At 43.6% G+C, this 14,756-nt stretch overlaps 1 protein-coding gene across 8 annotated transcripts in view; it reads left to right on the plus strand.

Annotated features, from left to right (window-relative positions):
- The window catches only part of BPIFC (BPI fold containing family C), a 53,986-nt gene that overhangs the window by 31,451 nt on the left and 7,779 nt on the right, over positions 1-14,756 (plus strand). For all 8 annotated transcript variants that reach the window (XM_019446708.2, XM_019446707.2, XM_019446706.2 and 5 more), the window contains 6 exons: positions 80-140; positions 4,650-4,741; positions 5,739-5,915; positions 7,089-7,142; positions 7,881-8,051; positions 8,723-8,790. In XM_019446708.2, coding sequence (XP_019302253.2) covers positions 80-140; positions 4,650-4,741; positions 5,739-5,915; positions 7,089-7,142; positions 7,881-8,051; positions 8,723-8,790 — 623 coding nt within the window. The remainder of the gene's footprint in view (positions 1-79; positions 141-4,649; positions 4,742-5,738; positions 5,916-7,088; positions 7,143-7,880; positions 8,052-8,722; positions 8,791-14,756) is intronic.

Raw genomic sequence — 14,756 nt, forward strand, 5'->3', positions numbered from 1 at the left:
TTTGCAGGGCCTAAGCCATAAATAGAGGTTTCAAGTGCAATATGATAACCTGCAATTTTTTTATTCCTGTTGTGGCCAGCTGTGTCCCATTATCATGAATGAGGTGGAAGCCCTGAATGCCAACCTCAGCACGATAGAGGGTGAGTCCTAGAACTGCCTCTTTGGGATGGGTCTCTTCCCACCTTCACACTCTGGTGCTCTCCAGGTTTGCATTTCAATGTGAGATCCCCCAGCTCTCCTGCCTGCTTTACGCTCTGCAAACTTGAACCACGGGAAGCCTGTGTATAGGGCCTGCCCTTTTCTTTTTTTATATGTAGTTTTTAAAAAGTTTTATTTATTTTTGAGACATGGGGACAGAGTGTGAGCAGGGGAAGGGCAGAGAGAGGGGGAGACACAGAATCTGAAGCAGGCTCCAGGCTCTGAGCTATCCGCACAGAGCCCGACGCAGGGCTCAAATTCATGAACCATGAGATCATATCCTGAGCCAAAGTCTGACGCTCAACCAACTGAGCCACCCAGGTGCCCCAGGCCTGCTCTTTTCTGCTGCTAACCAACTTCAGAGCAGGAGGCAGGGGGCTGCTGGCGACTAGGGGTGGGTCAGAGAATTAAACTGTCTCAGGCTTCAATCCCAGCTCTGGCACTAAATCCATCCTCTTCAGGATGATTAATGCCAATCTCGACTGAGTAATACACCCCTGACCCCGTTCTAACCCCTTCAGTGGCTCCTTTCTGCCTCTGGATCAAGTCCAAATGCTCTAACATGGTCTACAAGACCTGCCCACCATGCTCTGGCTAAAGTTACCTCTCTCAGCCTCACCTTGCACCTTTCTCTGCTCCAGCAATCAAACTGCTTCTACTGTCCCTGAGGCCCTTGCTTGGCTCACACTAACCACCCCCCCCCCGCCTTCCCCTCCCCTCCACCCATTTATTCATTTAATATATATTTATTGAACACCCATTTCTTTGCTAGCACTGAGCTAAGCCCTGAGGGGTCCGGTCCCTTCTACTTGCTGCTCCTGAGCCATCCCTTATCCTGTCCACTCCTTGTTATCTTTTATTTTTTTTATTTTTATTTTTTTTTATTTTTTAATATATGAAATTTACTGTCAAATTGGTTTCCATACAACACCCAGTGCTCATCCCAAAAGGTGCCCTCCTCAATACCCATCACCCACCCTGCCCTCCCTCCCACCCTGCCCTCCCTCCCACCCCCCATCAACCCTCAGTTTGTTCTCAGTTTTTAACAGTCTCTAATGCTTTGGCTCTCTCCCACTCTAACCTCTTTTTTTTTTTTTTTTTCCTTCCCCTCCCCCATGGGTTTCTGTTATGTTTCTCAGGATCCACATAAGAGTGAAACCATATGGTATCTGTCTTTCTCTGTATGGCTTATTTCACTTAGCATCACACTCTCCAGTTCCATCCATGTTGCTACAAAAGGCCATATTTCATTTTTTCTCATTGCCACGTAGTATTCCATTGTGTATATAAACCACAATTTCTTTATCCATTCATCAGTTGATGGACATTTAGGCTCTTTCCATAATTTGGCTAGTATCCAAAATCTATAAAGAGCTCATCAAACTCCACACCCGAAAAACAAATAACCCAGTGAAGAAATGGGCAGAAAACATGAATAGACACTTCTCTAAAGAAGACATCCGGATGGCCAACAGGCACATGAAAAGATGTTCAACGTCGCTCCTTATCAGGGAAATACAAATCAAAACCACACTCAGATACCACCTCACGCCAGTCAGAGTGGCCAAAATGAAGAAATCAGGAGACTATAGATCCTTGTTATCTTTTAAGGCTCAGCTCAGACATAGTCTCCTCCAGCAGGTCTTACCTGATAGCCTGTACCCCAAGGTTTTGCCTCCTCTATGCTCACATGATACTTTGGGTGTATCTCTCTCTTTGCACTCTATTTGTTCATTCACCAAAGTTGTCCTGAGAACCTGTTACAGGCTGGATGCTGTTCTTGGTGCTGGGAATGCAGCAGTAAGCCCGGGAGACAGAAATCCCTGCCCTCTTCGGACTAGTCAGAGGAGACAGACAGCAAGATGGGGACTAGTCAGAGGAGACAGACAGCAAGCAAGATAACAAGTAAAATCTATGATACTGATACAATAAGTGATAAGAAGAAAGATAAAGCAGAGAAGGAGCTGCAAAGGCATTTCTGTTAAAAGAGCATGGCCAGGAAAGACATCACTGAGCATGCGACATCACAGTAAGAATTTGAATGGAGTAGGGAGTGTGCCACTCCCAGATCTGGACGGAGAACACTCCAGGTAGAGGAAACCGCAAGCACAGAGGCCCATGTGGGAGCATACCAAGTATGTCGGGGAAACTACGAGGAGGCCATACTGGGAGTAGAGGGTGTGGGGGGGAAAGCAGCCAGAGATGAGGTCAGAAAGGGAGAAAGCAATGGTCAGATCTTCCAAGCTCTGCAGGTCAATACAAAGGCTGGCTCTTAGTCTGAGATGAAGATCTTTGGGAGAGTTCGGAGCAAGGCTTGCATGATCCGACTTATATCGTAAGAAGCTCACTCTGGCTTCCATCTATTAACAACAGACAGAAAGGGGGCAAGGGTGGAAGCAGGGAGACCACTTAAGAGGCTCCTGCAATGACCTATGAGTAATGATGGCAGTTGGCCTGGATGGAGTAATGAAGATATAGGACACATTCAGGTTCTGGATGTTCTTTGAAGGTAGGGACAGTGGTATTTGCTGACACCCTGAATGTGCATCATGAAGGGAGTCAAGGACAAGCCCAGGTTTTCACCTGAGCAACTAGAAAATTGGAAGAGTGGAATGGCCATTTACCAAGGTGGGGTAGACTATAAGCCTAAGTCTGTAGAGGAGCTCAGTTTTAGACCTGCTCTCACTGTATTGTAATTTCCTGTTCATATGTCTGACTCTTCCCTCAGACTATGAGGTCCACAGGCACAGGCACTCTCTGATGATGTCCCCAGCACTAGGAATAGTGCCTAACCTGCACTCGGTGAATGAATATGAGGCCAATGAAGGGATGCATGGTGGTTGAACAAGTGGATCAGAGTGGGTGCAGATGGATGAAGATTGGGGAGGTCAGGAAAGAGAAAGATGTAGTAAGGAAAGAAGTGGTCAAGGACTCATGTTCTAGCTTCCCATGGGCAAGTTTCTCTATTCGTGGGAACCTCACTGTCTCACCTGTAAAATGGGCATGGTCCTGCTCCCCTCCTAGCATGGTGATGGGATCTGTTCAGACTGTGAATTTAAAAGCATTTTAGAAACTGTAGTGACATAGGGCAGCATTAGGCCCTCACCTTGCAAGTCCCTTCATCTCTGCTTCTTTCTTATCACCACCCATTGAATAAACCAAGCATGGCGCGCAAGAGGAGAAGATGTGGTTCTCAGATGCCTTCCTCTGGAACAGGGAGGGGGTCTTCGTATCACAGAACACAAGGTGGTGGTCAGGAGAGCAGCTCTCCCAGGCCAGGCTGGAACCCCGAGCGCCACACCCCTGTGTGTACAACCTGCCTCAGACTCTGAGATCATGCTTCCTGCGAACCCCACCTACTATCCCCTGGTCCCCTGGCCTTCTGCTGTGCTCTGAAAATTATAATACAAAACATGAACTGAATTAATAGATTCTGCATGAAAATTTTCTTGGCCTCTTTAACTTAGGGAATTTTATTCCTGTCTATCTGTCTCTCTCAATATTTCTTTCTAAAGATTATTTCTAATTATAATAATAATACATATTCATTGTAAAAACTTAAAGTTCTAACTATATAGAAGGCTATAATATAGAACTTGAAAGCCTCTCTTTATACCAGCCTAATATATGCAGCTTAATATTAATAAGTGAATTTTATTTGTCTAATTTTCTTTTTTTAATGTTTTTTTTAAATTTTATTTATTTTGAGAGAGAGAGAGTGAGCGAGCAGGGGAGAGGCAGAGAAAGGGGGAGAGAGAGAATCCCAAGCAGGCTCCATTCTGTCAGCACAGAGTCTGATGCAGGGCTTGAACTCACAAACCACGAGATCATGACCTGAGCCGAAGTCAGGAGACAGACGCTTAACCAACTGAGCTGCCCAGGCACCCCTGTCTAATTTTCTCTTTTAAAAAGAAGTATATATGCATTGTGTTCGTGTGTGTGTGTGTGTGTGTGTGTGTGTGTGTGTGTGTGTGTGTGTGTGTGTGTGTATAAAAGGCTATACTTGGGGTGCCTGGGTGGCTCAGTCGGTTGAGTGTCCAACTCTTGACATTGGCTCAGGTCATGACCTCACCATGTCGGGGCTCTGCACTGACAGTGCGGAACCTGCTTGGGATTCTCTCTCCCTCTCTCTCTCTCTCTGCCCCTCCCCTGCTACTGCTCACTCTCTGTCTCTCAAAATAAATAAATAAACTTAAAAAAAAAAGGCTATCCAACAACATTTTACTAATGTTTCCTTCAGTGTAATGTGATTAAGAAGGGTTTTTACTTTCTTCTTTTGACTTACCTACTTATCCTGTGTTTTGAAAAGTGAGCATGTATTACTTATAAATAAGGGTAATCATTATTTTGAATAACAGAGAATTAAAATTATGTTGTTCTGGATGGATAATAATCATTTGGCATACTATGCTTTTAATATAAATTTTATTTTGTATTTGTTTGTTATTTAGTTTTAACCAAGATAGACAACTATACTCTCCTGGATTATTCCCTAATCAGTTCTCCAGAAATTACTGAGAATTACATCGACCTGAATTTGAAGGTAACTTTATCATCATCAGAATTCTCATCCTGGCTCTCAACCGCCAATATTTGAAGAACAAATATTATGTGCAAAAGGAAATATAACTACATATCTTTCATATAATTTAATTTCCCTTCAAGCAATTCCCTCATGCTTATGCTCTTTCAAAAGACTATTCAACATTTTCTTGATTGTATTACCCAACACATGTCTAGTGTTGGGTATCATGGAAAGTATCATGATGTCTTTGTTTCTGGGAACAGGTCCAATGCTAAGGGGCAGGAGGTAGAGTGGTTCTATGTGTATCAGAACTTAATACATCAGTAGATCATATGTATCGATACTCCTATTCCTGACCGGTTAGTCAATTTAACTGAGGGATGTTGACCTTGGTCAGGCCCGTTCACAGATGAAAATGGTGTTTGCTGATTCTGGAAAAGAGATTAATTGTCTTTATGTTTAGTTTTGCCCCAAAGTTAATATCATTGTTTTCTTAAGCGCATATTGACTTTTATTTCAATTACTGAGAGTCATTCAAATCAGCTAAATGTTACTCAAGGCATATTTTGTGATAACACCACATAGCTAATGAGGGCAGCATTAGGAATGCCACAAAGATGCTTTAACCCATTGAGAGTCCTGGGTCCTTCTGAGTCTCTCTGTGACACCCCAGATGCTCGCTAGTCATAGAGTTTGAAGATGGAGGGTTTGGTATCTCTACGTGGCACCTCAGGAACTATGCAGAGCTGTATATCCAGTTAAATGCACCTGCCTTCCTTTTTCTGGGAGAAGGTCACATCCCAGGGTGGACAGACATGTCCATATCTGCTCAAGAAGTTAGCAGAGCTGCGAAACCAAAGTCGCTGGTCAGGGAGTCAGAAGGCCTTGTCGTCTTTTAATCCCCAGAGAGTTTCTGGTATTTTCCTGATTCTGACATGAGTGGACCCATTGTCTTTAGTGCTGTATGTCTGAGTCTTCACCTGATACACTGATCTTTCTCTCTGTTTTCCCACAGGGCGTAGTCTACCCACTGGAAGACCTCACTGACCCTCCCTTCTCGCCAGTTCCTTTTGTGCTGCCGGAACGCAGTGACTCTATGTTGTATGTTGGAATCTCTGAGTTTTTCTTTAAATCTGCATCCTTTGCTTACTTTACAGCTGGAGCCTTCAACGTCACTCTCTCCACGAAAGAGGTGAGGAGAGTTAATGGATAGTGACAATCAGCGCCAGCATTTAGTCTTATTATAAGTAGCCCATTACAGGAATTTTAAGTCATAATTTCTATTTCCTGGGCCTTTTTAGACCCTCAATCCTACCAGCACATGAATGAAGTAATTGTTAATTTAATGTTTTTATTAACTGGAAGTTGTTGGGTTTCCAGTTCTGCTATTTTCAGTTTTGTGTGATACCAGGCCACTGTTCTAGAATGATCTTAAATAAGGCCAGGACTCTCCTCACCACTTATGACCTGTGACTTCGGGCACTTTCAATTTATTTAACTTCTCTGTGCCAGAGTGTCATCATTTGGAAAATGGGGATAATAATAATTCCTTTCTCCTAAAGTTGCTGTGGACATTAGGGAGGTTTAAATATACATAAAGCATTCAGAGCAATGCCTAGCACAGAGTAAGTGTTGCTTATTATCTTTATTGTTATTATGGCTTGTGTTATGCCTACACAAAGAGGAGAAATTGTTGGTAATTGCAACCGATTTGTCTATAATGACTGGTAATAGTACACATACTCATGGATTCTCTTTCCCGTGCCCCTCCCTTTTATGATGAGAATACTCTCTCCAGTCAACCAACAACTTTTATCAAGCATCCCTTACTAATCTTTTTATTCCATGGGTCCTAATTATACAAGTGGTTATAAAACTTGTGTTCAAAACAGTAGGTGTGGCCACACCAGCTACCATAGAGTGCCGAGAATTAGAAAGGTTTAGCTTCAGATTTGAAAACCATTCATCTGTGAAGATAAATTACTTAAGCATCCTTTGTCTCGGTAATCTCTGAAAAGGTGGGCAATAATACAAGACCTATTGTTAACCACTGTAGAATGTTTACACATGGATCATACATGTATGACATACACAGTGTTGCCAAAGTTAAAAGGCACTCACTCAAAAGGAAAGTAATTACTCCAAAGGAACGTACTTCATGTGTGACCTTGGACAAGTTACTTTATTTCTCTGGGCCTCAGATTTCCTGTGGTTGGGCTATAAAGTGATAAGCTACCTTTAAACACTAATCATTTGTTGGTATAACAACTTCATGATTCCTAAAAATATAAGGAAATCTAGGTTTTCCCTGAAAAGAGAACCCAGGTAAAAATCTTACAGTGACATGATGGTCTTGATTTTCCAGATTTCCAACCATTTGGTTCAAAACTCTCAAGGTGTTGGCAACGTGCTCTCCAGGGTGAGTGCTGAGGGTTCAACTCCTAGATAGTTCTGGAAGGTTCGTGGGTTCTTTCTATTCCTTTCTGGTCCAAACCTGAATCCATTTTTCCATTCTGAAGAGGTTTTCTTTTCTTTTAATAAAATATCCACAAATATTTATGAAACAAGTTAATATTAAAGGCATTATAAGTTTACAAAATAAATCAACTCTCCCTTCCATAAGGTCCCACCACACATCTGAAATAATTGGCTTAAATGGGAAATGAGGGAATAGTGCCCATGTTTGTACCTTTAGTGAAGCAACTATTAATCTCGTGCCTTTGTAGCACCTGCATTTAGACATAGTGTACTGAAAGGTTCAGGTTTGCTCTGAGGACAGAGAGATGTTCATAGAGCATCCTGGCTTTAGAGCAAGGATCTTGAGTCAGACAGTCCTAGATTTGAATCCCAGTTCTTCACTTGGAAGTTAAGGAAATTATTTAACCAAAGAAGACTCACTGTCTTCAGCTATGAAACAGGGATTCTGATAAAACCTGCCCACAGGGACTTTGTGAAGATTAAACCAGATAATTCTGATATGTTCAGTGAATGTCAGCTGCTGGTATTCTTTGTTTTTTGTGTGGTATTGTTATAATTATTGAAGAGATTTGTTCCTAACCATGATGTAAGATTTAATCACCCCCATGCCACCCTGAACTGGTGATTTTCCCTCATCAACTCAACCCCCTTCTCCACTTCTTTCCCTGGACATGGGCAGATCGCAGAGATCTACATCTTGTCCCAGCCCTTCTTGGTACGAGTCATGGCAACGGAGCCTCCCGTGATCAGTTTACTACCGGGTAATTTCACCCTGGACATCCCTGCCTCCATCATGATCCTCACCCAGTCCAAGAACTCAACTGCTGAAGCCATCGTTTCCATGGACTTTGTAAGCCTGTGGGGGCAGGAGGGCAGACTGTGGACACAAATCATGTTCCTACAGTGGGCCACTGACCAGCAGTGTTATACTGATTGTTTGGGGGCATGAGATCTGATGCGTCAGTTAGTGGTGAGGACAGGAGTGAGACTGGGGTGGGGGGAGTGTGGGAGGCCAGTGCTCATACCCCCTATGTGGTAAAATAACCTCTTCCCTTCCTCAGCTTCCTGTGTGCCATTCTCTCACTTCAGCTACATTGATAGCTGACTTTCTTTTTTCCCCAAAATAAATCAGGATGGAAATGAAGGTTATTTAAGTAGATGAAGGCCAAATGCAACCCAATGGAAAGGGACTAATACACTGAATCCAAGTGAAATGTCACGCACACACACACACATATACACACAAACACACGCATGCACACACAAACACACAGTACATGGAGAAGAGAGATTGGGGGAAAATAGAAAAATAATTTAAGAGAGGTCCCTAAAAAGTCTTTATAATTAGTTTCCCTACCTGCAAGACAGCATTTTCAGAGCTATTTTTTTTCTAGTACCTCTAGGAATGAAAGGGAAAGTAGAGCTTACAATATTTCCATTTCTTGTTTCCAAATAAGAAATGATATTTGTGGCCAAAACAGATTCAGTTCTCTTAGTGATGAATGCTTTTGTTATCTCCAGGTTGCCAGTACCAGTGTTGGCCTGGTTATTTTGGGACAAAGACTGGTCTGCTCATTGTCTCTGAACAGGTAAGTTTAATTGATTTGAGTGTTGAAATCCTTAGTAATAAGTGAGTCAGCAGACCATAGAGACAAAGTGAACATTAACAGAGCAAGTGAAGTTACCATTGGCTAGAACGTGAATCACACAGGCACTTCTCCTGTAATGACCCAGATAATTTCAAAGTATGGGCTTCACTAAAAACTGTGCTGTGGATTTTTTCTTTTTCCTTCCCATTAGATAATATTCAGATAAAATAGGGAGCCATATAATTGTAAATATAAATCCATAATATAAATTCACATTCTAATGGTACACCAGTATAAATTAATGTTCCTCTTCAACCATTTCAGAAAGCATGCTGTTGAGGAAAGAGCATGAAACTTTGAGGTCAAGGAACAAAGTGTCAAATATCTGGTCATTTGTTCCATCACCATGATCAAGTCTGTTAACAGCTTTGAGACTCAGTCTCCTTGTCTGTAAAATACTGACGTTGGACTGGGGCATTGCCGAGGTAGTTTCAGTCTCTGAAACTCCAACCCCATTACTAGAATGTAGAGTTTAACAAAACCATGCCCCATAGCCTAGCTGGCTCTCAAATGAATGCCATTCAGTGTGAAAGGGATTCGGCAGGTCATATACATAGACCATTGGACAGTAATTCCCATTTGGAAGAACTGTCTGCAAAGCCCATTTTCCTCTGCCCTGTGAGGCAGATAGTTGAAGCCATGAATCAAACTTCCTGGGGGGAGGGGACATGATATTCGGAATGATCAGAGGGCCCAGACTAAATCCATGGAAGGAAGATGAAAAGCTATAAACAGGCCAGAGAAAGCAGAGTCTGGGAAGAACAGGAAACCAACAGAGGGGAAAAGTAAGTCAATCACCATAAGTCAACTGGATGGTTATGAAGACTATTGCAGAAACATAGTAGATGCTTTCAATAAAATGACACTAAATGGAACAAACAGAATACAAAACTGCATAAACACAGCACTCAGCTGTGTAAAATAACTTTCCATCCGGACAAGAAAGTGAATCACAAGTGTAGAGTTATGTTAGGATATGAGATTGAGTGGGTTTTTCTCCATAAAATTTTCTCTGTAACTATATTGTTTTCACAATAAAAGGAACAACAACAAAAAAGGTAGTATGGTTTCCCAGAGAGAAAAGATTTCAAAAAGGCTTTATTATGTTTTACCCAGCTCTGCAATGCAGGACTAATTTCTGCATTAGTCTCAAAAGGCACAGATCCTAGAGCCCATGGATGCCTTAGAGACCCATGAAAATGTTTTGATATATTTTGAAAGAAGAATTAGAAAATGAATACAATCCAGGTTGGATTATACTTATCTTTATAACAACACGGTCTTCAAATATGATTTTTAATATTTTTTTAGGGAGGAAGGGCTCCTGGAGGCAAAAGTGCCTGAGGGCCCCCGAAGTCATAACTTGGTCCTGTCTCCACAAGGTCAAGGCTGATGAAACTCTAAACCTTGATGGGTCATCTTTGAAATGGCATCTTTTAATAGCTGAGGGGCTGGAAGCCAGAGAGCAGGAGAGGAGGAGGGGGAGGGTGGCAGCTGAGGGGTAGGAGCTAGGCCAGGAGAAAAAGCAGAGAATTCGCACTTCAGTTTGCCTGCGCAGCACTGCCACAAGTATTGGGGAGCCCTCCGTCTGCAGCCTGAGGACAGGGCTGCTAGGAAAGGGGGCCTGGAAATCTGGGGGAATGGGGAAGAATGGGAGCAAGGCCACTAATTGAGGCAGCAAGCTCTTGAGAAGGGAGAAACCCCATTTGTACTTGAGCAGGACTTTGGTTTACTGACAGGATTTGGAGGAAGGATTTAGTAAGGATGGGGCCTCAGGCTTGTGGCAAGAGGTAGGACAGACCTTAAGGAGCAGAGAGACTAGGTTCACTTCTCTGCTTAAATCGTGCTGACTGTCATCTCCAGTGTTCCTACTGGTAAGAAACTGCACGTTCGGAGGACATTAGGTTTATTTATGGGGAATAACTGCAAAAATGGATTACAAACTGCTAAGTTCACATCATCCAAAGAAACATGTGGATCCATTCTCCAGCTTCCTACAGCCCACAAGCGAGCTTTGACCTGGCAGGAACAAGCTGAAATCAAGACTCCTGCCTTCCTGGAGTCTCACCTTCCTCCCCACCTACCTCCCATCCCCGACGACCACCCCATTCCCCTGCTATCCCTATTAGATTTTCCTGCTGGGGAGGCTTCTTGCACCTTAGGCTTCCTGAGGCCTTAGTGGGGTCTGAGCAGGACTGGATACATAATTCGCAAAGCCCCACACAAAATGAAAATGTGGATCCCCTTTCCAAAAACTTATGAAGAATGTCCAGATGGAGACAGCAAGGCATTAAGCCAAGTGTGGGCCCTTCTGAGTGAGGCACTGTCCCACTGCACAGGTCACCAGCATTGAGTCTGCAGGTGGCTCCTGCAGGGGGTGCTATGGCAAACCTGGGGCAGTCAGAAGGCAGTGGGCAAGGCAGATGGGCCAGGCATCACTCAGTCCCAAGGCAGCTGATACAAGGCTTTGCAGAGGAGCAGAGTCTGTGCTGAAGGAGTGCCTTGGCCTTTGGCTACGAGAATGGCAGCCCGACCTCCCCCACGACTGCCCCAGCCAGCGCCTCCTCTCCCGGTTCCACAAGCAGTGCTTTTCCAGATGGAAGGCCTGATTTGGTCTTAGGTGATTTCAGAGAGACACAGCACCGAGAGGTGTAAAGGAGGTAGAGATCAGTGAAGCATCCCTGATAAGAACCTGAGAAACAGGGTCTACAAAACAGGCTCCCAAAACACCAACCCCCAAAACATCTTTCTAAACATCCCCTGCCTGAATGTGTCTCCTTCTAGAGCTGCTCACTGCTGGCTACGTAGACAGGAGACACAGAAATTGAGGCGAATCCAGTGTGGTGAGTTTAAAGAGGCAGTGAGAGGGGTGCCTGTGTGGCTCAGTAAGGTGAGCATCCATCTTGGGCTCAGGTCATGATCTCACAGTTCGTGGGTTTGAGCCCTGCATCAGGCTCTGTGCTGACAGCTCGGAGCCTGGAGCCTGCTTCGGATTCTATGTCTCCCTCTCTCTCTCTGCTCCTTCCCTGCTCACTCTCTGTCTCTGTCTGTGTCTCTGTCTCTGTCTCTCTCTCTCTCTCAAAGATAAATATGCATTAAATTTTAAAAAATAAAATAAAATAAAATAGGCAGTGAGATCACGGGCTTTGGAGTCAGACTAGCTAGTTCAGATCCCCACCCTGCCATTCACTAGCTGTGGGATCTCAGGCAAGTTACTTAACCTGTCTGAGCCTCCATTTTCTTCTCTATAAAATTAGGATATAATGCAAACCACTTCAGGGAGTTATTGTAAGGAACACATGAGTTAATACATGTAAAGTGCGTGTGAAGTGTTCAAGAAGGTTGGCTATGGCTATTATTTAAAATTTGGGGCTGGCCTCAGCCAGGGGAAGGAGGTGCTCAATTATGAAAAATCATTTAAGAGTCAGGAAACACCTCATTGCCCTGTCTCCTGACCACTGATGGCAATTGGAGAAATTGCCTTTTATTTTACTATCCATGGCTACTTTTTTTTAATTTTTTTTTTAATGTTTATTTCTTTTTGAGAGAGAGAGACACACAGAGCACAAGTGGGGAAGGGGCAGAGACAAAGGAGACACAGAATCCGAAGCTGTCCAGCTTCGAGCTGTCAGCACAGAGCCTGACATGGGGCTTGAACCCACAAACTGTGAGATCATGACCCGAGCCGAAGTCAGATGCTCAACTGACTGAGCCACCTGGGTGCCCCTATGGCTACTTTATTATTGAGGCTTTGTCATCTACTGGTCCCAGGCCAACAACTTCACCTGTATTACTTCATTTAAACCTCACAACCCTGTATCTCTAGGAGCTGGCACAGTGTTCAATTCGTGTCTGAGACTGAATGAATAGACCTGGAGGTAGCTTATCACCCTGTTTTACAGTTTGTAGAGTTTCACAGGTCACAGAGCTATTAAAGAGCAGAGCCAGAACTTGAACCTGGGTGAGCGGTTTTCACACCCATGAGTGTTCAACTTAAGACATTATACTGCCTTTGATGTGGTGCATAGCCAAGACTTAGAAGATTTAGACAGCAAATACCCTTGTCCAGAAGAGGAACCCATGCATGTGGAGTCACACAAATTGAAGCAGGCAGTGTGTCCTTTCTCAAAGTTAAGAATTGATAACAGAGAAGCCGCTGGCAGTGGGTGACCTGCGATGGAAAAAGCACACCGCCCTTTTCTCACTGCATTGAGAAATGGAGTGAAGGAAAAAATAAAGAAAGCAAAAGCAGGGAGTACTAAGTAATCAACTTGACCTCTATGGGTATGTCTAATTAAGAGCACAGCCCCGTGGTCAGGCATATCTGATTGTGAATTCCACCTCAGTCATTTGCTAGCTGTGTGACCCTGAGCAAGTTAATTAACCTCTCTGTTTCAGTTTCCTCATCAGCAAAACAGAGCACCTATCCACAGAGCTATTGTATGGGTAGATGAGAACCCATTCAATGAGAAAAACACGATGTTCTGCACATAATTGGGACTCAAGAAATATTCGTTACTACTAGTGGTGGTATTCTATTCTCTTTCCACCTTCTAAGATCACATTTTGACCAAATAAGAGGGAGAAATTGATCCCAAGAGACATGACAAGTCAGGACAGCCTTAAAAGCTATAGAATTGGCCTTCACAATCATAAACCAGATTTGTACCGGTCCATCTACAACTGAGGCTTTTATTCCAAACACAGTTCTATTTCAATGCTTTTTTTTTTTTTTTTTTTTTTTTTTTGGTCTCCATACAGGTGACTTAATTCTAACCCTTTTTCTTAATCACATGCAAAGCTCAAGGCAATCAGGTATACATTATTGTTGAACCATTTAGAACATTGGAAAAATTTTGACATTGACACGACTGAGGCATCGGACTCTCCCAAACTGCACCTCACACCAGTAATATCAAAACACACACACACACACACACACACACACACACACACACACACCCCTCCCCACCCCACAACCCCTCCCAGCCAACACCATCAGAGAATGCAAATATAGCTGGCCACAAGCAGATAGTGTCACCACCCAGTCCTACCCCTCACATCTGGGGCAGATAAACATTTCCCAATGTGAGCCCTCTGAAGAGAAACCCAGAAAAGAAAACAGGTCTGGAAGGATGGATTCAGTTTCTGTTGGAACAGTGCTTTCAACAGTCCATCAGAGCTGGGGCTTGGCACCTGGGCTGACCGCCATCTCCACCCTTCCTCTGAGGTTGTGGGGAAGCCTGGGCACAAGAGCGCCATAGGGGGACACCCTGTCAGAGGAGGAAACCCCAAACGACTCCTTCCCCTTCTCCCAGACTTGTTGGGGCAATTTCCAGTCTGCAGAAGGCAATAAAGATAAAACATCAGGGAACTCTTCCTCATCAAGAGCGTTCTACAATACTGGAATGGGCTTAACACATTCGTCGCTTTAAAATCTTTCATTGTTGGGTTAAATCCACAGCCTGGGGTTGTCAAGCTCTTCAACTACCTTCCAAGCCAGCCAATCTTACCTCTCACAGCTCCTTAAAATGAACATTCTGCTTTATACTGGCTCATCCTCAGAGTGACCCCAATTCCAATAAACAATTCCCACCCATCCTTTATCTGCTCATTTATCTATAGTCAATTCAATGAGAATTTACTGAGCACCTATTATGTGCTCTACACTGCTCTTGATACAGGGAGTAGAGAAAAAGGCAACTGTTTTTACCTTCCATGTCCATAGCCTGGTAAGAGAAACACTCAGATTAAAAGGCAAAAAATGGGGGTGGGGGGTGCCTGGGTAACTCAGTTAACCATTGTTATAAGATTTTGAGTGCAAAGATTGATTTTCAATGTCGGCTGTGGCCACAGCATTGGAGGACTGGCATTGTGAGTGCCCGTACATTGGTCCACTTGAACTT

The sequence above is a fragment of the Panthera pardus genome, unplaced genomic scaffold, assembly GCF_024362965.1.
Source record: "Panthera pardus isolate Hobbes unplaced genomic scaffold, ASM2436296v1 HiC_scaffold_6, whole genome shotgun sequence".
Taxonomy (NCBI): Eukaryota; Metazoa; Chordata; class Mammalia; order Carnivora; family Felidae; genus Panthera; species Panthera pardus.